This window comes from Mus pahari, chromosome 6, assembly GCF_900095145.1.
Source record: "Mus pahari chromosome 6, PAHARI_EIJ_v1.1, whole genome shotgun sequence".
In the NCBI taxonomy this organism is placed as follows: Eukaryota; Metazoa; Chordata; class Mammalia; order Rodentia; family Muridae; genus Mus; species Mus pahari.
In genome coordinates this window covers 2,059,591-2,080,929 of record NC_034595.1, presented here as the reverse complement: position 1 = coordinate 2,080,929, position 21,339 = coordinate 2,059,591, and the positions used below count along the sequence as shown (strand labels likewise).

Below are 21,339 nucleotides of genomic sequence, written 5' to 3'. Positions count from 1 at the left end.
CCCCAAGTGTCTCCTGCCCTCCACACATGTGCCTTATCATACACTACCACTCCTCGCACACATAACTAAACATAACTTTTAAAGATAAATCTTACGAAGAGACATAACATAGCATGTGCAAAGCTCTGGGTCTGATTACTAGTAACATAAAAGACAGGAGACTAGTAAGAAAGAGGAAGGAGCCAGGCAGCAGACAACAAGGGAAGACGGCAGTGATTAAATACTTTATGCACACATATAGACATACCAATGAAAGCCAGCATTTGGTACAATACTCTTAGTGTCTCAGGCAGCTATGAGCCACCTGGTGTGGATGCTGACCTCTGCAAGAGCAGCCACTGCTCCAGGCCAAAAGGTTGATTTTTAGTTGATTTCTGTGCATACATGCAGCTGGAAGCCAGAAGAAGGTGTTGGGTGCTATGACCTGAAGCTGTAGAGTTTCGCGCCATCTGACGGCTGGTGCTGGGAACAGAAAGCAGGTCTTCTGAGGGGGCAGTGCACACCCTCAACTGTTGCCATCCCCCTGGCCTCAAAATGTTTTTTTCTCAATTCATGTCTTTATTTGAGGGCATGCACGTATCATGACTCATGTGGAGGTCAAAGAGCAATTTGTGGGGATCAGTTTTCTCTTTCCACCATGTGGATCCCGGGGACTAAACTCAGATCATCAGCAGGCACTCTGCCCCACCTGGGCCATCCATCCATCCATCCCCGGGGCCTGTTTTACACATGTAAAATTGTACTTATCTTCAACATTTATCTTGCTGGGCAGTCATTCCCTTCTTCCCTTCTCTGGGCATCCCAGCGTGGAGCCTTTGGCTCCTGGCCTGCCCTGCTGGGGTGATTCCCAGAACAGCAACTGCTATTTGTACTCAGTGGGCAGCACAGGGGAAGACAAATCCCAACACTCAAGTTTGGACACAATTATTTAGATAGTAGTATAAAAGTGCTGTCTCACTCCTATTATACAAAACCTTTAATTTTTAAAATGAAAACAAAATTTTACCAATAAATCCAATGTCTCAAATCAGTTCTTTCAAAGCGGGTTTAGAAATGAGAGATCGGTGGGCGGAAATCCCCAGGGGACATGTGGACAAGAGAAAAAGCAAACAATTGCCTGGATTTTAGACACAAAGAACTGAATGAGCCAGGCCTGCTCAAGGGGTGGAGACGGGAGCGTGGCAAGTTCCAAGAGTCAGAGCAACACAGCAAGACCCCATCTCAAAAAAGTAGAAACAAAACAAAAGAAGAGAAAGAGCAGACACCCCAGCCAAGATTCTTGGGTTCTGATCTCTTTGACTCTTTACCCTCGGCACCGCCTGCCTCACACACAGATCCCTGATGGCAGTCCAAGGCACACTTCTTGAAAATCAAGTACCCAAAATGACAATCACTAGCACAGAAATACCTTGGGGAAAACATGCCAAGGCCAATTAGAGCATCTTGGGTTTGAGTGACTACATGGTTGTAGGAGGAACTGCCAATCCTGCAAAGAATGAGCTCTGTAAGAAAGACTACCCATCTACTCACTGCTAAATCTGAAGGCAGAGGGCCCTCTCAATAAAGCACAAGCGACCAGTCTCCATATAAAGCAATTCCAAAGTTTATTAGCCATAGAAAAAACTGATTTCTCAAAGTCAATTCTTATTCTCTGTAAAATAATACACGTGAACAGAAAATCACTACACTTTTGGTCCAAGATATATTGTTTTTTTTCCTTCTTCTTCCTCAGATGACAGGTGGATGTAGCCCAATCTACGATCGCGTGTACTTGCCCCAAATGTGCAGCATAAATACAGAAGCGATGAACAGAAGACTCATCACCAGCACTGGGACGGGGCCCCTGGGAATGAGAAGAGAAGGCTGCTTACCTCAGTCTCAAGGCAGGCTTAGTACTCACAACTGCCCGAGGGCAGCACATTAGACGCAAACGAGCCATCTGATGACCTAGAGATAATCCCTCAGATACGCTAATTTTGTGTACTTAATATGTTCTACAATAAAAAGAAAAATATCCCAAACTCTTATGCGCAAATATCTATTTACAAACCTTCTCAAATTAACATGTATTAAGACAACCTTTTCTGCCTCACTACAGTACATGAGACATACAGATGAATTAGCACAAAATGCTTTTGAATCTATGATCCCATTTAACCTGCAGAAACTCATGCATCTCATGAGTGAGACAAGTATTAATCTCAGTGTATACACAAGGAGAGCAGTGGCTCAGAGGGATTCCTGCCTATAGACATGCAGAATACAGAGGTCTGAACATATCGGACCCCACCCATCAAGCTCATTTACCTTCTACAAGTTCTTTCTGTTTCTTTTGTTTTGTTATGACAAGGTCTCTCTGTGTAGACCTGACTGTCCCAATACTCACACTGAAACCAGGCTGGCCTTGAACTCAGAGGTCCACCTGCCTCTGCTGGCCTAGTACTCAGATTAAAGGTGTACACACCACACCCAACAAATCTTGGCACCACATTCCAGGCACTGTGCGCTAAACTAAACTGACTTGTAGTCATGGGCTTAATTGCAGACAAGGATAGATTTTCCCCCATCTGCCTTTCTTTGAATCAAATGCTGCTATAAAGAATTGCCTCTGAAGGACCAGAGCTGTGAGCATTTATGGTAAGCACTGCCCTCCCTCCCAGCTACAACAGCGAGGGAGAGATTCCAGAAAGGAATCCTGTGCTCATCAAAGCATTACCAGGCAGGGCCAGGTGAGGTAGCAATGGTGCCAGACTGGATCAGACTGGATAATAAATACCACGGGGACCAAGGTCTCTGCTACATCATTCTAAAGTCTGTACAATTAGAGAGTAAGAAGGTTGAAACAGAGAGCACCGCCACACTAACTTATCTTCCTCCCCTAGTGGCAGGCACACTGCTAACATCAGCCAGAGCAGAGCTGAGGCTCCAGCTCTCACGGGGCATGGACTGAGGATGCCTGACATTCACAAGCTTGCCAGTGCCCATTCCTTACCCTCCAGTCTGTCTCCCCATCTGTGAAGAGGTTACGACAGCACCCACCTTAGAGCTACACATACAAAGCAGGCTTACAGCAGGTTCTCAGGAAACAGTACCATCAACCTGGAAATCTTACAAAATCCCCAGGTGGAGCCAAAAATAAGCTCCAAGGTGCTGGTGGACAGATTTGTAGGTAGGAATCCCAAATGTGTCCTTTCACAGAAGCACATTTCTCTGACAGAGTTAGGATACTGCTTATGACACTTCAAGAGACAGTTTCTACCAGTTCCTTCGAGGACCGGAGCGTCACAACTGAAGGACTCGAAGGGCAGGCATGAGCCAGACTGGTCCATACAAGCGTTTCCCACCTTTCTGAGGAATTCAAAGTGAATTCCAGGGCCAGTGGGAAGAGCAAGGGAATACAAGGCTACTCTTCCAACACTAAGAAAATCACCAAAGGCTGTCAGAACCGCACCAGCTCACACCCCCCCTCCAGCTGAAGAAATGATTCATAAAGATATTCTTGCAAGCTGACAATGGGGGTGAGGGTGGGACAGACACTAGCCAGGCCTGGTCACATGTACCTGTAGTCCTGGTTCTCAGCTAAGAGGCTGAGGTAGAGAGAAGGTACGTTCAAGATTAGTCTAGCTACACTATAAGACCCTGCCCCCAAAAGAGAAAAAAAAAAAAGTAACAGGAAAAAAAAAAAAGTCAGTAAATGAATTAAACCAAATCCCACAAGTTATAGGGAAATCATAAACTAAATCTGTAGTGTAAGCCAAATCAATTAAACTAACTGAATTTCTGTCTCTTTTCTACCAGACGGGCAGCAGAGGCAGGCTGGGCTCCAACAGTCAGGTCTGCTCTGCCTCCTACCATTTGTGTCTGATTACCTCACTACCTCTGAGACTCCTCATCTGCAAAATGGCTCAGGCCCTACCTCAGGAGGGCCCTACCTCAGGAGGGCTGGCCATACCAAAACAGAAAGGATACTACGTTTTCTGAAAAACAGCAAGGGCTACTGGAAGGAGGGAGATCTGCTGTTGTCACCATCATCCCTTCTCTGGCTTAGATGGGAAGCAGCAGGAAAGGATGCTGTGGTACCAGACAACCTGGCCTAAGAGGTAAGGGAGGCACAGGACGCGGTCACCTCTCCTCGGTCCTCTCAAGGCTAAGCTTGAAAGGTGATGCATTCACCCTCCTGGGTCCACCCGCCACCCTCCCACAGCAAGAAAGCCAAGGAGCTTTGGGTAACACAACATAATGGAAAATTTTCCATTAGGCTGTAATAATATCAGCTTCCACCTCAGGGCAGCTTTGAAAAATCACCCAATTCCCATTCAAACGCCCCTCCCCGTGTCTCCGTGTAGGGCAGGGGAACCAAATGAAGAGCGATTTCCTCTAATTAAGCAGCTTCCCTCCAGTTCCCTGGGCATGCTGTTTACCCTGACACAGCGACAGACAGGAGGCTCCATCTTTTAATCACTCCCAGAAAGGTATCCTTCACCACACTAATCTGTCCATCAGTTGATGAGCAGGCGAGCCAGACCCAGCCCACCAGGCACAAATGCAGCGGCAGGCTATCATGTCAGACGCAGCTCCTACACCTCCGTCACCAGGACACACACGAGTTCACTCCACGACTTACACTTTGAGCCCTGGGGAATCTTCTGTGTAGAATCGCCACATTCCCCCAGTCCCTGCAGAGGTGGTGCGGCCTGCACTCCGGGTCCCACAGCTGGCATTTTTTCTGTAAGGGATTTAAATAGTTTTTCTCAGAAATCCTTTTTAATACCATACTATATGCGTCTAGTATACAGGCTTTCTTTTAAAAGAAAATAAAATCAAGCTGTAAGAAGACCTTCTTACTAGAATAAACTAAGCTCTTCCTTCGTCTTGCTGAGCTTAGGTTCTATGAACTGAGTCTACCTGTCAGGTGCCAATGCGTACAGGAACTGCCTTTACCATATCTAGTCTTCTCAGTGGACAGTGTGCCTCAGTTTGTCTTCATGGTAACTTCTGTGAATAAACCCATCTAGAAATGCCCTTAAATTATGACTTCATTTTTAAAAGACTACTCGAGAAGATGGTTTAAAATAACTGCACTTACTGCAAAATTAAGAAAAGACATTGAACTGTAATTATATCAAGGTCCCCAAAATGGAGACTACACATGATGAATGAGTACTCTGTAACATACCTGAGCTATTTTAATATACTGACTTGGAAAGGAGCAGGAGGTAAAAAGCAAAAAATAGACAACCCAAACTTGTTCCTTGCAAAAGGATAACGGCTGGTACACAGAACCATCACTGTCAGACAGAGCACACCAAAGACATGGACACTTAGGACCAGGACCATACACAGACTCTCCTATCCTCCTGTGGGATGGGGCATTGCCCAACTCCGTGCCAGAATGGCAAAGCAAGGACCCAAGCACTGGGTGACAGGAAGAGATCTAAAAGAAATCATCAGTCGAATAATTATGCCACAAGTGTTAGGTGTTCAAAAACAATGTCCTGTCCTACCTTGTGGCAGGATTTTCCCTGTCCAATTACTGGAAAATATAGGAGGCCTGTGACCGGACAGGGAAAAGGGGGAGGAGCCAAGAGTTGCAGGGACAGAGAGCGACTGAGAGGAGGGAGTGGGGGGGGGGGAGGGGGGGGGGGAAGCTACCACAGTGTTGGTGAGGGGGGAGATGAAGGCAAGATGGAGGCAGACAGACAGGAAGAAGATCCTGAACCAGCCTGGCTTTAAATAGCCACAGGTAGATATATCATAAAGGACAGACCAATTGGGATAACACGTCTGATCTAGGTGAGAAGCTTGTACCATTATCAATTGGCCCTGAAATTATTGTGTGGATATCTTGTGAATTGAGAATTTATTGAAGCCGGGAAGTGGTAGCGCACACCTGTAATCCCAGCACTTGGGAGGCAGAGGCAGAGGCAGAGGCAGAGGCAGAGGCAGGCAGATTTCTGAGTTCAAGACCAGCCTGATCTACAGAGTGAATTCCAGGACAGCCAGGGCTACACAGAGAAATCCTATCTCGAAAAACTGGGGAAAAAAAAAAAAAAGGAAAAAGAAAAAGAGAAGTTATTGATATATAAATCTGACTTGTTTATTATAAGCTTCTAGAGTTGTTCTACCAGGTTGCTGGGTGTTGTGGCGGCTGACCCTGGGGTAGACGGTTATTGCATGGTGCTGGCATGGCAGCGAAGGAACTAGAGATCTCGGGAACTCTGGCCCACCAGAGTGTGGCAGGCAGAGAGTAGCTGGAAGGAGTGCAGGAACTTGGCAGCTCTTTTTAATATTTCCTGCAACACTACCAAATCCCAATGCTCTCTCTTTTAAAATCCCATTCCTGTGTGGGGGCTGCTGATCCTTGAGCAGGACTAAAGCCCACCCCACCCCACTAGAGTCTTGGCATGACATCCTGAATGCAGAAATCCTGTCTATAGCCAAGGAAGCTCATCCTACCACATGAGTGCAAGATTAGAGCCATGGTCCAGTCTGACTCCAATTGTGCTCATGACAACTCTGACGGCAGTCAGTGCCCATTATTTGAGTCTACTCTGCTAGCGAATGGCATTTCAGATATATCGGCTATGGGCTACAGTAGCCTGGAACATACAACCCTGTGTATGACTGTTTCTGTGGGAAGGCTGACTGTAACTAGCAAAAGAAGATGTACGGGGCGTGCAGAAAGCCTCCCTGGGCAGCCATGTCTCTAATCTGGAAGGTGGGTACCTGAAATCTTTGTTCATAAAACAGGAGTTGCAGGTACGACCAAAGATAAGCCAGTGTCCACATGGGATGTTATCACCTGAGCCACAACTACCACCTCCACAGGCTTGCCACTCTCCAAAGCAGCTCAACCCCTGAGTTTAGCTCTCTTCAAAGCTAGAATTTCAATCCCTACAGAAACCAGTAGGATTTACTGTTGTTGTTGTTGCTGCTGTTGTTGTTGTTGTTGTTATTTCTGCCACTGGCAGTGAGACAGAGCAGATGATCTGAAAAGCAGGGTCCATGGAAACACCAAACTGTGCCCGCCCACAATATTCCTCATTACCTCATCTGGGAGGCTGAGGTGCCTCACAGAGCCCACTTTACCTCCCTAACCTTCAGTCACGTCTGCACCTTCCTCCTGCACCTTCCACCAAATGCTGCTCACCTGACCACGTGCGTGCTTCGCTCTAGTGCTATGGCTGCCGGCACGAGCTGGAGCAACCCCAGCACACTGACCTGCCAGTCCACCTACTGTTTGGTTAGCCTAGGAGGCCTGCCCTCCCTGGGCCAGCACGTCACTCGCTCCCTTGCACCTCATGGGCCTCTGAGTCACTCACCCCGCGTACTCTATCCAAAGCACCCACCCTCACTCTTCCTCACCCAGCTTCCCCAATGCATTGCCTTCATCGCTTGAAATTCCATGACCTACTCATTTGCCCTGGCTACTCAGGGCCTCCACTGGAAAGAAGCTCACACACAGCATGAATACAAGCCCTAGCTATCTACATTCTCCAAGGCAAAGCAAGGCTCAGCATGACGGACAGACCTTTACTTATTATTTCATAACTGTCTGAGTATCCCTAACTATCCCACCATCTTAAACTTGTAGTTTCCATCACTTCTGCAGGAACACCATGGGGCTGGCATTTCATAGGTTGTGGTCTCTGAAATATCATCACTCCTTCTCATCCTGTGGCAGCTTCCTTTCCCACTGTACTGTGCAGAGCAAGGGCTCCAACCCCAGCTTAACCTTAAATCCCACACACTTCTCTGAGGCCTTATTACTCTATCACTTCATTCAGGGAGAGATAGAAATTGCACACTACAGAGCCCAAGTATCACTAACCATAGCTTCAACTTCTTCTCAAAGAATGGACATTTTCTTAGCCAACAGCAATCACAATTACCTAACCATCAACACGTTTCTGGAATAAATTTTGTACACTCCATGCATACAGCCACACACTCACTATCTTATGCGAATGAATTCTGTACATACCATACAGATAGCCACTGGCTGTCTAGTATTACGGGCCACCAATACCAGAACCTAAAGGATGTCATTCTTATCCATAACCTTCAAAGTTACATCTGTCACCCCACTTGAGCACTGGTTGCCTCATTTTTATTTATTATCTTTTGATAATTTCATAATTATTAGGACCTTCTGATGCTCTAAGAACTCTCAGATAGCCAAACTTCCCTAATAACTCCTCTTGAACAAAAACCAATCCCCAAAGAACCACACACAGCTACAAGAGTAGTCCAAAAAGTCTCCAGCTAGCAACAAGAAGCACCACGGGCCATACGATCTGAACCATAGCACAGTATCCTTTCCTTGAATATCTTAGAACTTTCACAGTCCCTCAGGGTCATCTTCCCAGTTCTGACAGTTCTATCACAAGTCCCTTCTCCACGCTGCGATCTGTTGCACACATGTTCAAGCCGCCTCGTTTAGACTACAGACTTAGATTTTCCTACTTAGGTCAACAAGTCCTTCATGTCCTTTGTTGTTGTTGTTGTTGTTGTTGTTTGTGTTGTGTTGTGTGGGTTGTGTTAGTGACGAAGCCTGAGGCCTTACACATGCTAGGAAAGCTCTCTATTCCTGAGCTATCTACCCACTGTATCCTCAAGCCTTCCTCTTCACATTGTTAAGGGTGGGTTTAAAGTGCTCCTTAGTGTTTTCAAAGTCTACTCCCCTCTACAAAAACCCTTACTAGTCGTTCTACAAACACAACAATACGGCTGACTGATTCCTTCAGTCATCATTTTACTGTGGCATGATTTAAGACAGGAGCTGGGGAAGAGGACTTGGGCAGATGTTCTGTCCAAGCAGAGGAGATGAACATGTACACATAAATAGTAGAATACTATTACAACTATAATCCTGGCACACAGAAGGTGAAGGAAGGATGATATAAGTAAAAACCTAGGTTGTGTGAGACTATCTAAAAAGAAACTAACTTAAAAAAAAAGGATGGTGTAAGTTCAGAATTGCTGGCTCACAGGCAGGAGAAAGGAGAGGCCTGGGATCCCTCTGAGAGCCTCCGTTTTTAACAGGCACCACCAGAAGCTTACAGAGAACCTACGTGGAAGAGTAACGGGAGGATGCAGAAGAAGTTGGGGGCTAAACGGGGTGGAAAGAAATAGAGGAAGAAAAGTAGTGAGGTCTTCCTGTGAAGTATGGCATATGACTGTACAGAGAAGACACATCATATTAAAAAAAAAGATAAATAAATAACTGGAGTTTCTAGATTTCTACAAATAAACAGTGACATTTACAAATAAGGAGACACTGAGGCTGGAAAAGTGGCTGAGAAGTTAAGAATACCTGTTGCTCTTGCAGAGAACCCCAAATCAGCACAATCATTCATAACTGCAGTTTCAGGTGACCTCAAGGGCACCAGGCAAGAGTGATGCATGCGCGCGCGTGCGCGCACACACACACACACACACACACACACACACACAGAGGTATGTGCATGCAATACACACACATACACAAAATAGACTTTAAAAGAAAAGACAAACACAGATGGAATGGGGAACCAGAGTGACAAGACTATGTAAGACTCGTTTTGTTAAGCTGAGTGTGTATGGGACCTCATATGGAACTTCCATACGGAAGATTGAAGGTAAAGCCTCATACACACCAGCCTTATGCCAACGCTTTTCCTAAAGTTATTCCTGATCCTAGTCTAATTTACCTTTAACTAAAGTCGTGCGTGCAATTGATCAAGGAGAGGAAAAACCATGCCTCCCTCCTAAAGGGCCTTTAACTAATTGGATGGCCACGTCAGCTCGGGCTCACTCTGCCCCTATGACATCTTCCCATCCTGGAACTCCTTCCAGCAATGCAAATCCCTGGGTACCTCGCCTCGCCCAGCCATAACCGGGCGTCCCCCACAACCCCCCAGCCACTTACCTCTGCCGGACAGTGGATCCCGCAGCCCGTGCGGCCACCGCTTTGCTGGGAGAGCGGCCAGAGGAGCCCACGTTGGTGCCACTGGGCGTTGGACCCGGCTGCAGAGAGAAGCAGACAGTGAACATCGCGGGTCGGATCCTCTTCACACCCCCGACCCCACACCCACCCGAGAAGCTGGAAGCGCAATGAAGTCCCGGAAGGGAAGACCAAGACAGGGGCTAGTGCACCCCATGGAAGCGGGGACCGCGCACCATGCTGATGCCTAAGGACGATGGGCACAGGAGGCAGGAAGAGGGCAGTCGGGAAGTCGCCGAGCACTCAGAACTCCGGCAGCGACAGGCTCTGGCACCGCCCCCCGGCCGGCTGGCAGGGCCTTCGCAGACGCGAGGATGACTGGGCTGTCCTAAGATATGCCTGTAAAGATTACGCCGAGAACGACTGGGCCGTGTGAACGTACAGCCCTTTCGCTTCTTTTATTTAATTTATTTAGCGTGTTTCATAGGGTCAAACACCACCAAATTGCAAGCTTTGGACACGTCCCCACGAGAACTTAAGTCAGGCATTATCTTAGCGCCCACAGACTTATCGCTGATGTGGCCTAAACTGACGCAGGCGTAGTTGCGCTGGCTCGGCTTTCAGTAGCCAGAGGGGGCCAGGGGCGGAGCTTGCAGGACTTGCAGAAGCTCGCGCGGAGAGCGCAGGCGCGGCTCATCTACCATGGCCGAAAACCTGTACCGAGCCCGTTCCCGGGTTTACAGCCCATCTGTGCTGTTTCTGCACCCAGACATGGGTATAGGCGGTGCCGAGCGCCTAGTGCTGGACGCGGCGCTGGCGCTGCAGGAGTACGGCTGTGATGTGAAGATATGGACCGCGCACTACGACCCGAACCACTGCTTCATCGAGACCCGCGAGCTCTCGGTGCAATGCGCAGGGGACTGGCTGCCTCGCAGCCTGGGCTGGGGCGGCCGCGGCGCCGCCATCTGCTCCTACGTGCGCATGGTCTTCCTGGCGCTCTACGTGCTGTTTCTCTCCGGCGAGGAGTTCGACGTGGTGGTGTGCGACCAGGTGAGGCCGCCACCAATTCTTGGCTGGGGGGCGGGGGGAGGGACCTCGGTTCTAGGTTTTTAGGAACTGTCCAGCAGGAGTCCCCAGGGAGAGAATGGCCACCAATTTTAGTATGGATAGACCCTTTAAAATGGCAGATCGCGGGGACATCTCTCCCCCGCCCCCTTCCTTTCGTTGAAGATCCTTGAGGTAGGGCTTACGTGTCTACATTTTAAACGTTTAGCCTTGGGACTAAAATGATTGAATCCAGGTGGTTGCTGGCGTTAAAAGTCGACTTCCGGCCACACCTTGTATGTGACTCAGTTTACTCTTCTTTCTTCTCCGTTATTCCTTTGTCTCTGCTTTCAGGTCCCATCCATCCCACCCTCTCCAGTATTCCTAATACCGCCATTCCAGTACTTAGCAGTGCCACGGATTAAAGTCAAGCTAAACATATCATGTCCCCATTAGAACTTTACCATGGTCCCCATTGGTCTTTGGAGAAAAATCCAGTTATTTTGTCTATACAAGTGTCTGAGTTTGCATATGGGACCCAGAGGTCAGCTAATCTCCACCTGAACATTCGAGTCAGATTCTCTCACCGAGCCTGGAACTGAAAGATTGAGCTAGACTTTTGGACAGGTGTGCACTGCCATACCCAACATTCCTGGAGTCAACCCTCAGCCCCGCCTTTTTTTTTTTTTTTTTTTTTTTAATTGAGAAGTAACATTTACTCAGGAGTAAAAGTTCAAATAGGAAGTAAAATGTAAAAATTCTCTGTCCCCATCCTTGAGAGGGTCACTGTCAACAGTGTCTTCTGCATCCTTCCAGAAGTGATGTGTGACCCTGGTAGTATATGTGTCTGTTTCCTGCTACATCTTACATGTACTTAGCTGCTGTTGGACACTTTGCTTTTGTTCTGCAAAAAAATTGAAACATCTTGCTTATCGATATTCAAGGCCCACATCAGTCTCTTCAGTGACTGGAAAGTCCCCTATCCTGTAAATATCCCAGTCTTCCCTGAAAGACACTAGCATTGGTGTGTGTGTGTGTGTGTGTGTGTCTGTGTGTGTGTGTGTGTGTGTCTGTGTCTGTGTGTGTGTGTGTGAGAGAGAGAGAGATCCTAGGTGTGACACTAGATGTGACATCCTCACTTCTTACAGTCCTCTGAGGAAACTCCTGGTAGTTGTGTTCATAGAGTAGTTCACTGTAAATGTCAGGAACAGTTTCCAGCTTTTACTTCCAATGATGTCACATTCTCCCACAGTCTATACTTGGCTACCCAGTGCTCTTATCCACAATGGCTGTCGCCGTCCTCTAACCCAGCCACAGTTGCTCCAGGGAGTCTTTAATTATGATCCTGAGTGGCACTGAGCCACCCTGAGGAAGCCATGTGTTCATGGTTAATGCAGACATTTACCCAGGTCCTATGGAGTCAGTAATACCAGGCAGCTAGTCAACCAGGAAAAGGATTGTGGCCAAGGAGGTTGAGGCGACCAGTCACTTACCTACTGTTTTACCTTGGTTAGGTGTCTGCCTGTATCCCGGTGTTCAAACTGGCCAGACGGCGTAAGAGGGTCCTATTTTACTGTCACTTCCCAGATCTGCTGCTTTCTCAGAGAAATTCAGCTCTGAAGAAGTTCTACAGGGCCCCCATCGACTGGATCGAGGAATACACCACAGGCATGGCAGACCGCATCTTGGTCAACAGCCAGTACACAGCTTCCGTCTTTAAAGAAACCTTCAAGACCCTGTCTCACAGAAATCCTGATGTACTCTACCCATCTCTGAATATCGGCAGCTTTGACTTGGCTATTCCTGAAAAGATAGATGACCTAGTCCCCAAGGGGAAGCAATTCCTGTTCCTCTCTATCAACCGATACGAAAGGAAGAAAAATCTGCCCTTGGCACTGAGATCCCTAGTCCAGCTTCGTAATCGGTTACCATCTCAAGAGTGGGATAAGGTTCATCTGTTCATGGCTGGTGGTTATGACGATAGGATCCAGGAGAACGTGGAGCACTATAAGGAGTTGAAGAAAATGGTCCAAGAGTCAGACCTTGAGCGTCACGTGACCTTCCTGCGGTCCTTCTCAGACAGACAGAAGATCTCACTCCTCCATGGCTGCTTGTGTGTGCTCTACACTCCAAGCAACGAGCACTTTGGCATCGTCCCTCTGGAGGCCATGTACATGCAGTGCCCAGTCATCGCTGTTAATAACGGTGGACCCTTGGAGTCCATTGTCCACAAGGTCACGGGGTTCCTGTGTGAGCCTGACCCAGTGCACTTCTCAGAAGCCATGGAGAAGTTCATCCACAAACCGTCTCTAAAAGCGACAATGGGCCTCGCTGGAAAAGCCAGGGTGGCGGAGAAGTTTTCCGCTGATGCGTTTGCAGATCAGCTGTACCAGTACGTCACGAAGCTGGTGTAGTCAGGAGAGGACAGTGTAGGGTCTGTATGCTACATGCACTGCGATCCCTCTTATGGGTTGTAGAAACGCCTTGGAAACCAAAAGAGGGGGAAACAAAGGAGCTAGAGTCTAGTGCTAGTGAGATTTTTTTAAGTAGACTTGAGTCTTGAATGTGAGCCACCTGTCCACCACACCTACCTGTCATTTCTGAAATACTCTTAATGCTGTAATCATTCCAGATCTCATCAGTGTTGTTGAAAGTATGGTAGGAATCTGCTGCTAGCAGACTATTTTCATTCTATTTTTCTGGATTATTGTTCCTTTATATATAAAGGTTTGATCATCCAGTGCCTTAATTGGCTTTAGTAGTGTAGGTCTTACCATTGTCACAGTCAATTGATTTGACTTCAGAGCGTAATGGGATCGACTCTGCTGTGGCTCCCAAGCTCAGTTTACTTAAAGTGTTCTCTAGTAGCTGCTAGGAAATTTTTGTTGGAATTTTGGCTGGATCCATACCAAGAGTGCTCAGTATTATTTATTGTTTTGTTATTTTACTGCAACTTGACAATAAAATATGTTTGGCATCAGAAGAGAATAGAAGATTAGATCTGAGCCCAATGCTCTGATTTCGTCTTGTTAAATACTTAAACCAAAAGTCAGAAGACCAGGATGAACAAGATAGTTGACATGAAGGAATATCATCACATACGTTTTGGCCTACCGTGTCAGAGCTACACACGCTTGGCCTTACTCCTTTGAGCCTGTGACAGAACAGTATATTGAGGCAGGAAGTTAAAACAAAAAGGGTCCAATATCCCTTTCTAGAAAATATCCCTTGATGGCCTGATTCTCTTCCACTAGCCCTTACTACTAAAGGGCCTGTCACCTCTCAGTAAGTGTGGGCTGGGAACCAAGCCTCAGGGCGCAGGCCGTTGGGAGCTGTATTAGAGTTCTCTAGAATAACCAACAGCACTTACAGAATGAGTTCCCAGAAGAAGAATGACTTAACAGGCTTCTGTCCAGCTAATCCAACAATGAACAGAAAGTCCAGAAATTCCATAGTTGTTCAGTCCGTGAGGCTGGATGTCTCAGCTGGTCTTCAGTATCCACTGGAATCCCAAAGTAGGCTCTGATGCCGGAGAAGGGATGGACTTGCCAGCAAGGTAAGGGCAAGCAAGCAAAGAGCAAAAGCTTCCTTCTTCCATGTCCTTGCATAGGCTGCCAGCAGAAGGCGTGGCACAGACTAGAGGTGTTTTCCCCACTTGAAGATCAGGATTAAAGGAAGAGCTACCAACTTCAAGTTAAGCAAAAATCCCTCCCAGGTGTGCCCTGCATTGTTAGATTTTAGTTCATTCCAGATGGAGTCAAGTTGACAACCGAGAATGGCCACCACCTGGGACACTCCGCATCTGAACTATATACCAAGCTTCATATTTCAGACATGTTTCTTAATGTTATTGGTGTCTCCAGCCCTCGTAGTGTTTGTATTGTATTCTCTGCAGAGTTTGGCATGCCAGTGTTTCCTGTCCTTCACGTAAATGCCTTTGTGTGAAGCTTGCTTGACACCCCGCCTCTCAACTCCCCTATCCCTGTGACACTGCCCAGTAATAACTGTTCGTTGTTGTTTACCTGTTGCTTGTAAGTGCAAGTATTCAAGCAATTTTAAAGCTAAATTTACCTGTAAGAATATAATAAATATCTGTAATCAGATGGTCCAGTTTATGGTTGCAAGCACAGAGCCGAACAGCCTGCCTGACTTAGAGGGAAGTAATCTTGGCTTAACACCTCAACTTCTTAATCTGTGAAGTGGGGTAATTGCCTTGTCATGCTTCCCTGGAAGAGTGATTGTGACAGATTTCAACAGTAGACTCAGTGCAGAAACAATACATGATATAAATGTTAGCCACTACCTTTGGAGGTTAAAAAGAACTAGAAGTTCCATGTGAACTCAGGTCACAGTGAGAGACCACTTTGTTGAGGCTCCATGGAGATGTAGTTTTAGTTTAAATCTGTACCTCAAGAGTATTTTTTCCAGGCACAGTACCGGAAAGAAGCTTCCCCAAACGAAGATGTGACGCCTGGTTCTGTGGAATTTGGTTTCCCTAATGTTTCAGAAGATCCAGTAAAGTAGGTCTCCCCAATTTTGTGGTTTGGTTCATACATTTGAGAATTAGAGCCTTTCGGGCAAAAACTGACAGCTCTGACCCTTTGATTCAAGACTGGTGGAATCGGTCACATGATCTGTGGTAAGGGCTCACTCACTGCAAGCACAAAATCTATTGCTCCTTTTGAGTGTTTATCATTCTAAAATAAACTCTGGGTTCCTGGCACTTGTCTTCCCTGACCTGAGCCCGTGAATAACAAAAACCTTCCCAGGCCAAGATGGACTGCGGAGTCCCACCTGCTCTGAATGGCTTGACTCTAGGCTCCTAGATAAACAGCAGCTAAAAGTGGAGATTTCCTCATCGGGGTGTCCAGAACTCAAAATTGCATTCAGTAGAGAAATAGCATGGACCACTGGAACTGACTTGTGGCCTCATCAGTAGTAATTCTAACATTAGGGAACCAGCCCTTCTCAGCATGCTGCCAGAGATGCACAGTAGACATTCATTTAATCCTCATATGAAATCCATTGCCCTTTTGCAGATCAGTGAGGGTAAACTATTTGCTTCATCACAGCCTGGAACCCCACCCTACCTGCTTCAGTCATCAAGTTCCATGATTGTCTGCCTCGCATCTCCCTTCACAGCATTGCTGCCATGCTTGCTTGGGCCCCTGGGCTCAAAAAGGCTTCACTGTTTCTTAACCCTTGATCTTTGGGTGGTCTGAGCTTGGTGTGATTCTCCATAATCTTCAAAAGGCCCAGACAAATGAAAGCCACAGTCAGGTGTGCACAGTTGAAATGTGTCAGAGGCAGGGTTCAACCCATCTAGCCTCTAAGCCTCAAGACTGGCCAGGGTCTCTCAGTTTGCTTGAGACGTGAATACCACGTCCCTCAAACATGCACACCCAGTTAGGGTGAGGATGGCTTTACACACGGAAGGTATGAACTTGCTAGGTGGCAGGCTGCATTTTAACTGTTCTTCCTCCTTTGTGATGTTCCCATGGCCCCTGAACCTTTCCCTGTGGTCTAAAAGCTTATAGAGCTCACCCTGAGAGGCCATGTTTCCTTCATAACATCCTTCAAAGGCAGTTACAAGCACCTTTGGGGTGGGAAATCAGATGTATATCTGGGAAGTAGTTACGCTGTAATTGAAGCCTGGTGTCTTAGTCTTAGTTTGGGTTTTATTGCTGCAAAGAGACAACCATGACCATGACTCTTTAAAAAGAAAACATTTAATTGGGACTGGCTTATAGTTTGAAGATTTAGTCCATGATGATCATGGTGGGAAACATGGTGGCACATAGGCAGCCATAGAACAGTAAAGGGAGCTGAGAGTTGATCTGAAGACAGCAAAGGAGATTATTTACCACACTGGGCATAGCTTGAACATAGGAGACCTCAGAGCCTGCCCCTACAGTGACACACTTCCTTCAACAAAGACACACCTCTCCAACAAGGTCACACCTAAAATGCCACTCCCTGTGGGCCATGCATAGAGGGCTATACCTATTCCAAACACCACAACTGGGTTTCTAGACAGCCTAGGACAGGAGTTTCTCAGTTGTGCCAGTGCCTCTGCTGCAGAATGCCACCACCTTCCAAGCTGCTTGCAGGAACCTGTGTCACTCCACTTGCTCTGCATCAAACTCAGTTGCCACCCTTCAGTTACCCAGTCTGTATTTTTTTTGTTTTGTTTGTAAGATTTATTTATTTATTATATGTAAGTACACTATATCTGTCTTCAGACACTCCAGAAGAGGGCGCCAGATCTTGTTACGGATGGTTGTGAGCCACCATGTGGTTGCTGGGATTTGAACTCAGGACCTTTGGAAGAACAGTCGGGTGCTCTTACCTGCTGAGCCATCTCACCAGTTACCCAGTCTGTTGTCCTGAGTCTCAACTGCTGGCAGCAAGTCTTCAGGACTGTCACTAACTGCCCTGAGACCTCTTTCTGTGCAGAGCAGCTCCGGGAATCCGACAGACTCCAGAGGTTACCCAACCTAATTTGTTCTTATGCAGGTGGCGAGAGGGATCAGCCCCAAGCCACCTGTCTGAAGGGGCAGCCACAGACCTCCTTTGTCTCTGTGGCGCCCCTCTTCCAGCATCTCCACCGCCCGCGCCTATACTCACTTACCTCTCGCCACTGTGAATCTACTCCTTATTCCTTACCCCAGCTCAACCCCCTGCAGCTCTGTGCCCCATGGAGGACCTCCATCTGGACACCAACACCTGTGCATCTGATAGGTGGAAGGTAAGGAGTTCCCCGATGGCAAGTGACTAAACAAACTGCTTACACAGCCAGTGTTGAGTGGGAATAATAGAGGTTGGGGGAGGGGCTTTCCAAGCCACCTGGAGCCAAAGGTGCTCAAGCCAGCAGCTCGCCAGGGATCCAGAAGACCAGAGTCTAGAAAGAAGTCTACAGTAAGGGGGACCAGGCCAGGATGTTTTGTTTTACAGGTGTGTTTGGGTTTTGTTTTTGTTTTGTTATTTTTGTTTGTTAGTTGGTTGGGGTTTTTTTGTTGTTTTGGGGGTTGGTTGGTTTTCTGGTTTGTGAATTGTTTGTTTTGCTTATTTAGTCTTAGTGGAAAAGCTAAGAGCCCTTATTTATTTCACATTGTACTGAGATTGTGCTGTGTTATAAATGTGTGCAACTAACATAGGACAACTAAAAACCTTTTAAGCTAGGTATAATGGCATATACCTTGAATACCAGCATTTAGAGAGAGAGAAGGGGAGGGGGAGGGAGGGGGGAGAGGGAGAGAGAGAGAGAGAGAGAGAGAGAGAGAGAGAGAGAGAGAGAATAAGGCACATGAGAAATGTCAGTGGGTAAAAATGCTGGCCACAAACCTGGCATCCTAAATTCTGTCCCTGAGGTCCCCGTGGTAGGAAGAGAACTGACTCCCACAGCTGTCGTCTTGACTTTTACACCCATACACAGATAAATGTTAAAAAGGAAAAAATAAATCATGAAGCATTTTTAGCTGGATATAGGAGTGTATGACTTTAGCCCCAGCACTTGGGAGAAGCGGAGCTGGGTGGATCTGAGTTCCAGGCCAGCCTGGTCAACACAGCAAGCTCCAGGTCAGCCAGTATTCCACGGTGAGACCCTGCCTAGATAACTGAATATTTTAAAAGGATCTTGCCTTTAAAAAAAGAATCTGTAAAAAACAATCCTACTGTGTCCAAATAATGCCCTGAAATGTACACTACTATTTATAATAATTTCGTATTGTTATATATTTGAGATTACTTCGACTTTTTGCTACCAAAAGCATCTCGGTGGAATGATGACAGATTTAAATTCTAAAAGCAAATATTTAAAATTCTGAGCAGCAAAATTGGAAGGCAAAAATAAGAAAAAAATAAAAGACATGAAGAGAAGATTGCAGCAACTGCCGGGCATCACACACGCGTACAAGGATGCAGTTCTCAAAAACTGAAAACGCCTTGTTCTCAGTGATGGTTTTAGAACCAAGTTACCACGTTAACCAGCTCAGATCCAGCTGAATTGTGGGTTTAACTTTGCATTGTGGAATACAAAAATCTAAGGTGACCAGAGTCACATGTGTGGTCCTGGGAGCCACCCTCTGGAACACTGAGCAGCGTGGTCCTAACGCTTGCAAGTGGCTCTAAGCAGAAGAGAGGATTTCAGTAAGCTACTGGGATAGATCACATAATCCAAGGAAAACTAAACATATGCAGGAATGCCACTAAGCTGGACATTCTAAGTGATCCACTTAATGGATCACTTAATGCTCGCCAGAGCATACTCCCTGTAATATCCTGTAACTTTCATGATAGACAACCTTCAGAGCAGGGAGCATGGTCCCCAACAGCAGATAATCCTACTGGCTCACCAAAAGGGGGCCAGCCCTCTCTCAGAAAAGATGTCACAGAAGGACAACTCCCCAAAGGCAAGTAAGAGACGTTCTCCCAGCTCAGCTCATCTAATGAGCTACCTCGAAGTCTATCTTTTAAGACCAGAACCCAAGGCCACCTAAAAGTATAACATATCCAGCCAGGAACAGCACAAGGAGGAAGCAGAGAAGGACAAGCAAGCTGTCCCTAGGAGCTAGGCAGACAGAGCAGGTGGCTCCCCAGTGCTCAGTGTGACAACCCTTAAAGACACCCCAAAGGGCTCTGACAGCCATCCAGCGCGCCCCACTTACACTGTACCCCTGACCCATCTTGCCAGTGTCTACACAGGACCTGTAGAGACTGGAGGAAAAGAAACGATGTTACCAGCCTCAGACTTTTGGACTTCTGTAATTCTGCAGCGCTTCAGTTTTACTGAGACATGGCTGTTTGTTTACTCACAGTTAGAATCATATTTTACCCATATTTTAATTTCTGTAAGTTTTCACACATTTATTTTGTGTGTGGCAGTGCGTGCACACATTCCATGTCACACTTGTGGGAGTCAGAGGACAACTTGAGAAAGTGAGTTCTCTCCTTCCACCATGTGGTTTCCAGGCCTTGACATCAGTCTGTCAGGCTAGGTTGAGGCAGCATCTCTCCAGACCCCGTACTTTAGTTTTGATCTTTTTCCCATTTGTTTTCCTTTTATTGAAAATAGCTTGTTGGGCTGGAGAGATGACTCAATAGTTAAGGGTACTGACTTCTCTTCCAGAGGTCCTGAGTTCAATTCCCAGCAACCACATGTTGGCTCACAACTATTTGTAATGGGATCTCATTCCCTCTTCTGGTGTACATGAAGACAGCTACAGTGTATTTCTATACATAAAATAAATAAATCTTTTAAAAAATAAAGAAAATAAGTTCTTTTCTCATACAATATATCCTAATAACAGTTTCCCAACCCTCTACTCCCAACTCCTCCCCCTTCATCTTCCCTCCCCTCCAGATCTACTCCCTTTCTGACTCTCATTTGAAATGAACATGGTTCTCAGAGGTTACAAACATGACAAAATGAAATATAATAAAATAAGGCCAAAACCATCACATTAAGGCTGGACACGGCAACCCAACATAAGGAAAAGAGCCCCAAGTGCAGGCACAGGAGTCAGAGACACACTTGTTCACACAGTCGGTCCTACAAACATACTAAGCTGACAGCAATAATACATCTGCAGAGGACCTGGTACAGACCCAGGTGAGACCTGTGCCTGCTGCTTCAGTCTCTGAGTTCATATGAGCCTTAGCTGATCTAGAGGGCCTTGTTCTCCTGGTGTCTTCCATCCCCTCTGGCTCTTCTCTTTCTGCTTCCTCTTCTGCGGGGTTCCTTGTGCACCAAGGGGAGGGATTTGATGAAGTCCTCCAACTGAGAGCTCTGTGTTCCAAGGACCTCATAATGTCTGGCTGTGGGTCTCTGCACCTTCCCATCTGGTACAGGAGGAAGTTTATCTGATGATGGCTGAGTAAGACTGCTCTATGCATAGGAGGAACAACAATAGGAACTAACCAGTACCCCAGAGCTCCCTGGGACTAAACCACCAACCTAAGAAAACACATGGTAGCACTCATGGCTCTAGCTGCATATGTAGCAGAGGAGGGCCTAGTCGGTCATCAATGAGAAGAGAGGCCCTTGGTCCTGTGAAGGTTCTATGCCCCAATATAGAGGAATGCCAGTGCCAGGAAGCAGGAGTGGGTTGGTTGATGAGCAGGGGAAGCGGGGAAGGGATAGGGGGTTTTCGGAGGGGAAACCAGGAATGGGGATAACATTTGAAATGTAAATAAAGAAAATATCTAATAAAAAAGAAAAACTGGGGGGGAAGGTAAAAGAGAAAAAGAAAAGAAAAAAGAAAGTCCTTCCAAAAAAAGAAAGAAAAGAAATGAGAAAAGAAAAGAAAAGAAAAGAGAAGAAAAAAGGGAAGGGAAGGGAAGGGAAGGGAAGGGAAGGGAAGGGAAGGGAA

The 21,339-nt window shown here is 46.7% G+C and overlaps 2 protein-coding genes across 3 annotated transcripts; one reads left to right on the top strand and one right to left on the bottom strand.

Annotated features, from left to right (window-relative positions):
- Positions 1–1,581: 1,581 nt before the first annotated feature.
- Sec61b (SEC61 translocon beta subunit) lies at positions 1,582–10,261 on the bottom strand. Its single transcript, XM_021200798.2, has 4 exons — positions 10,162–10,261; positions 9,911–10,008; positions 4,625–4,726; positions 1,582–1,843 (listed from the first exon to the last, which is right to left on the bottom strand). Exons 1-4 carry the CDS (start codon positions 10,162–10,164, stop codon positions 1,756–1,758), a joined length of 291 nt encoding a protein of 96 aa, XP_021056457.1. The 5' UTR covers positions 10,165–10,261; the 3' UTR covers positions 1,582–1,755.
- A 292-nt stretch (positions 10,262–10,553) lies between these two features.
- On the top strand, positions 10,554–15,082 carry Alg2 (ALG2 alpha-1,3/1,6-mannosyltransferase). Of its 2 annotated transcripts, none has more exons than XM_021200030.2 (2): positions 10,554–10,975; positions 12,484–15,082. In XM_021200030.2, the coding sequence occupies exons 1-2, from the start codon at positions 10,628–10,630 to the stop codon at positions 13,381–13,383; spliced, it is 1,248 nt and encodes a 415-aa protein (XP_021055689.1). In that variant the 5' UTR covers positions 10,554–10,627; the 3' UTR covers positions 13,384–15,082. The 2 variants fall into 2 exon arrangements, with proteins under 2 accessions (XP_021055689.1, XP_029396189.1); XM_029540329.1 differs by having other exon boundaries at positions 10,774–10,975; positions 12,557–15,082.
- The last annotated feature ends 6,257 nt before the right edge of the window (positions 15,083–21,339 follow it).

What these genes read in the sequence shown, in the direction of transcription:
- Sec61b (XM_021200798.2), bottom strand. An exon ending in GGATCCACTGTCCGGCAGAG is followed by an intron (nt 4,727 to 9,910) that starts GTAAGTGGCTGG and finishes AATCCCTTACAG; the next exon opens with AAAAAATGCCAGCTGTGGGA. An exon ending in GATTCCCCAGGGCTCAAAGT is followed by an intron (nt 1,844 to 4,624) that starts GTAAGTCGTGGA and finishes TCTCATTCCCAG; the next exon opens with GGGCCCCGTCCCAGTGCTGG.
- Alg2 (XM_021200030.2), top strand. Translation starts at nt 10,628, where the DNA reads ATGGCCGAAAACCTGTACCGAGCCCGTTCCCGGGTTTACAGCCCATCT. An exon ending in ACGTGGTGGTGTGCGACCAG is followed by an intron (nt 10,976 to 12,483) that starts GTGAGGCCGCCA and finishes TACCTTGGTTAG; the next exon opens with GTGTCTGCCTGTATCCCGGT.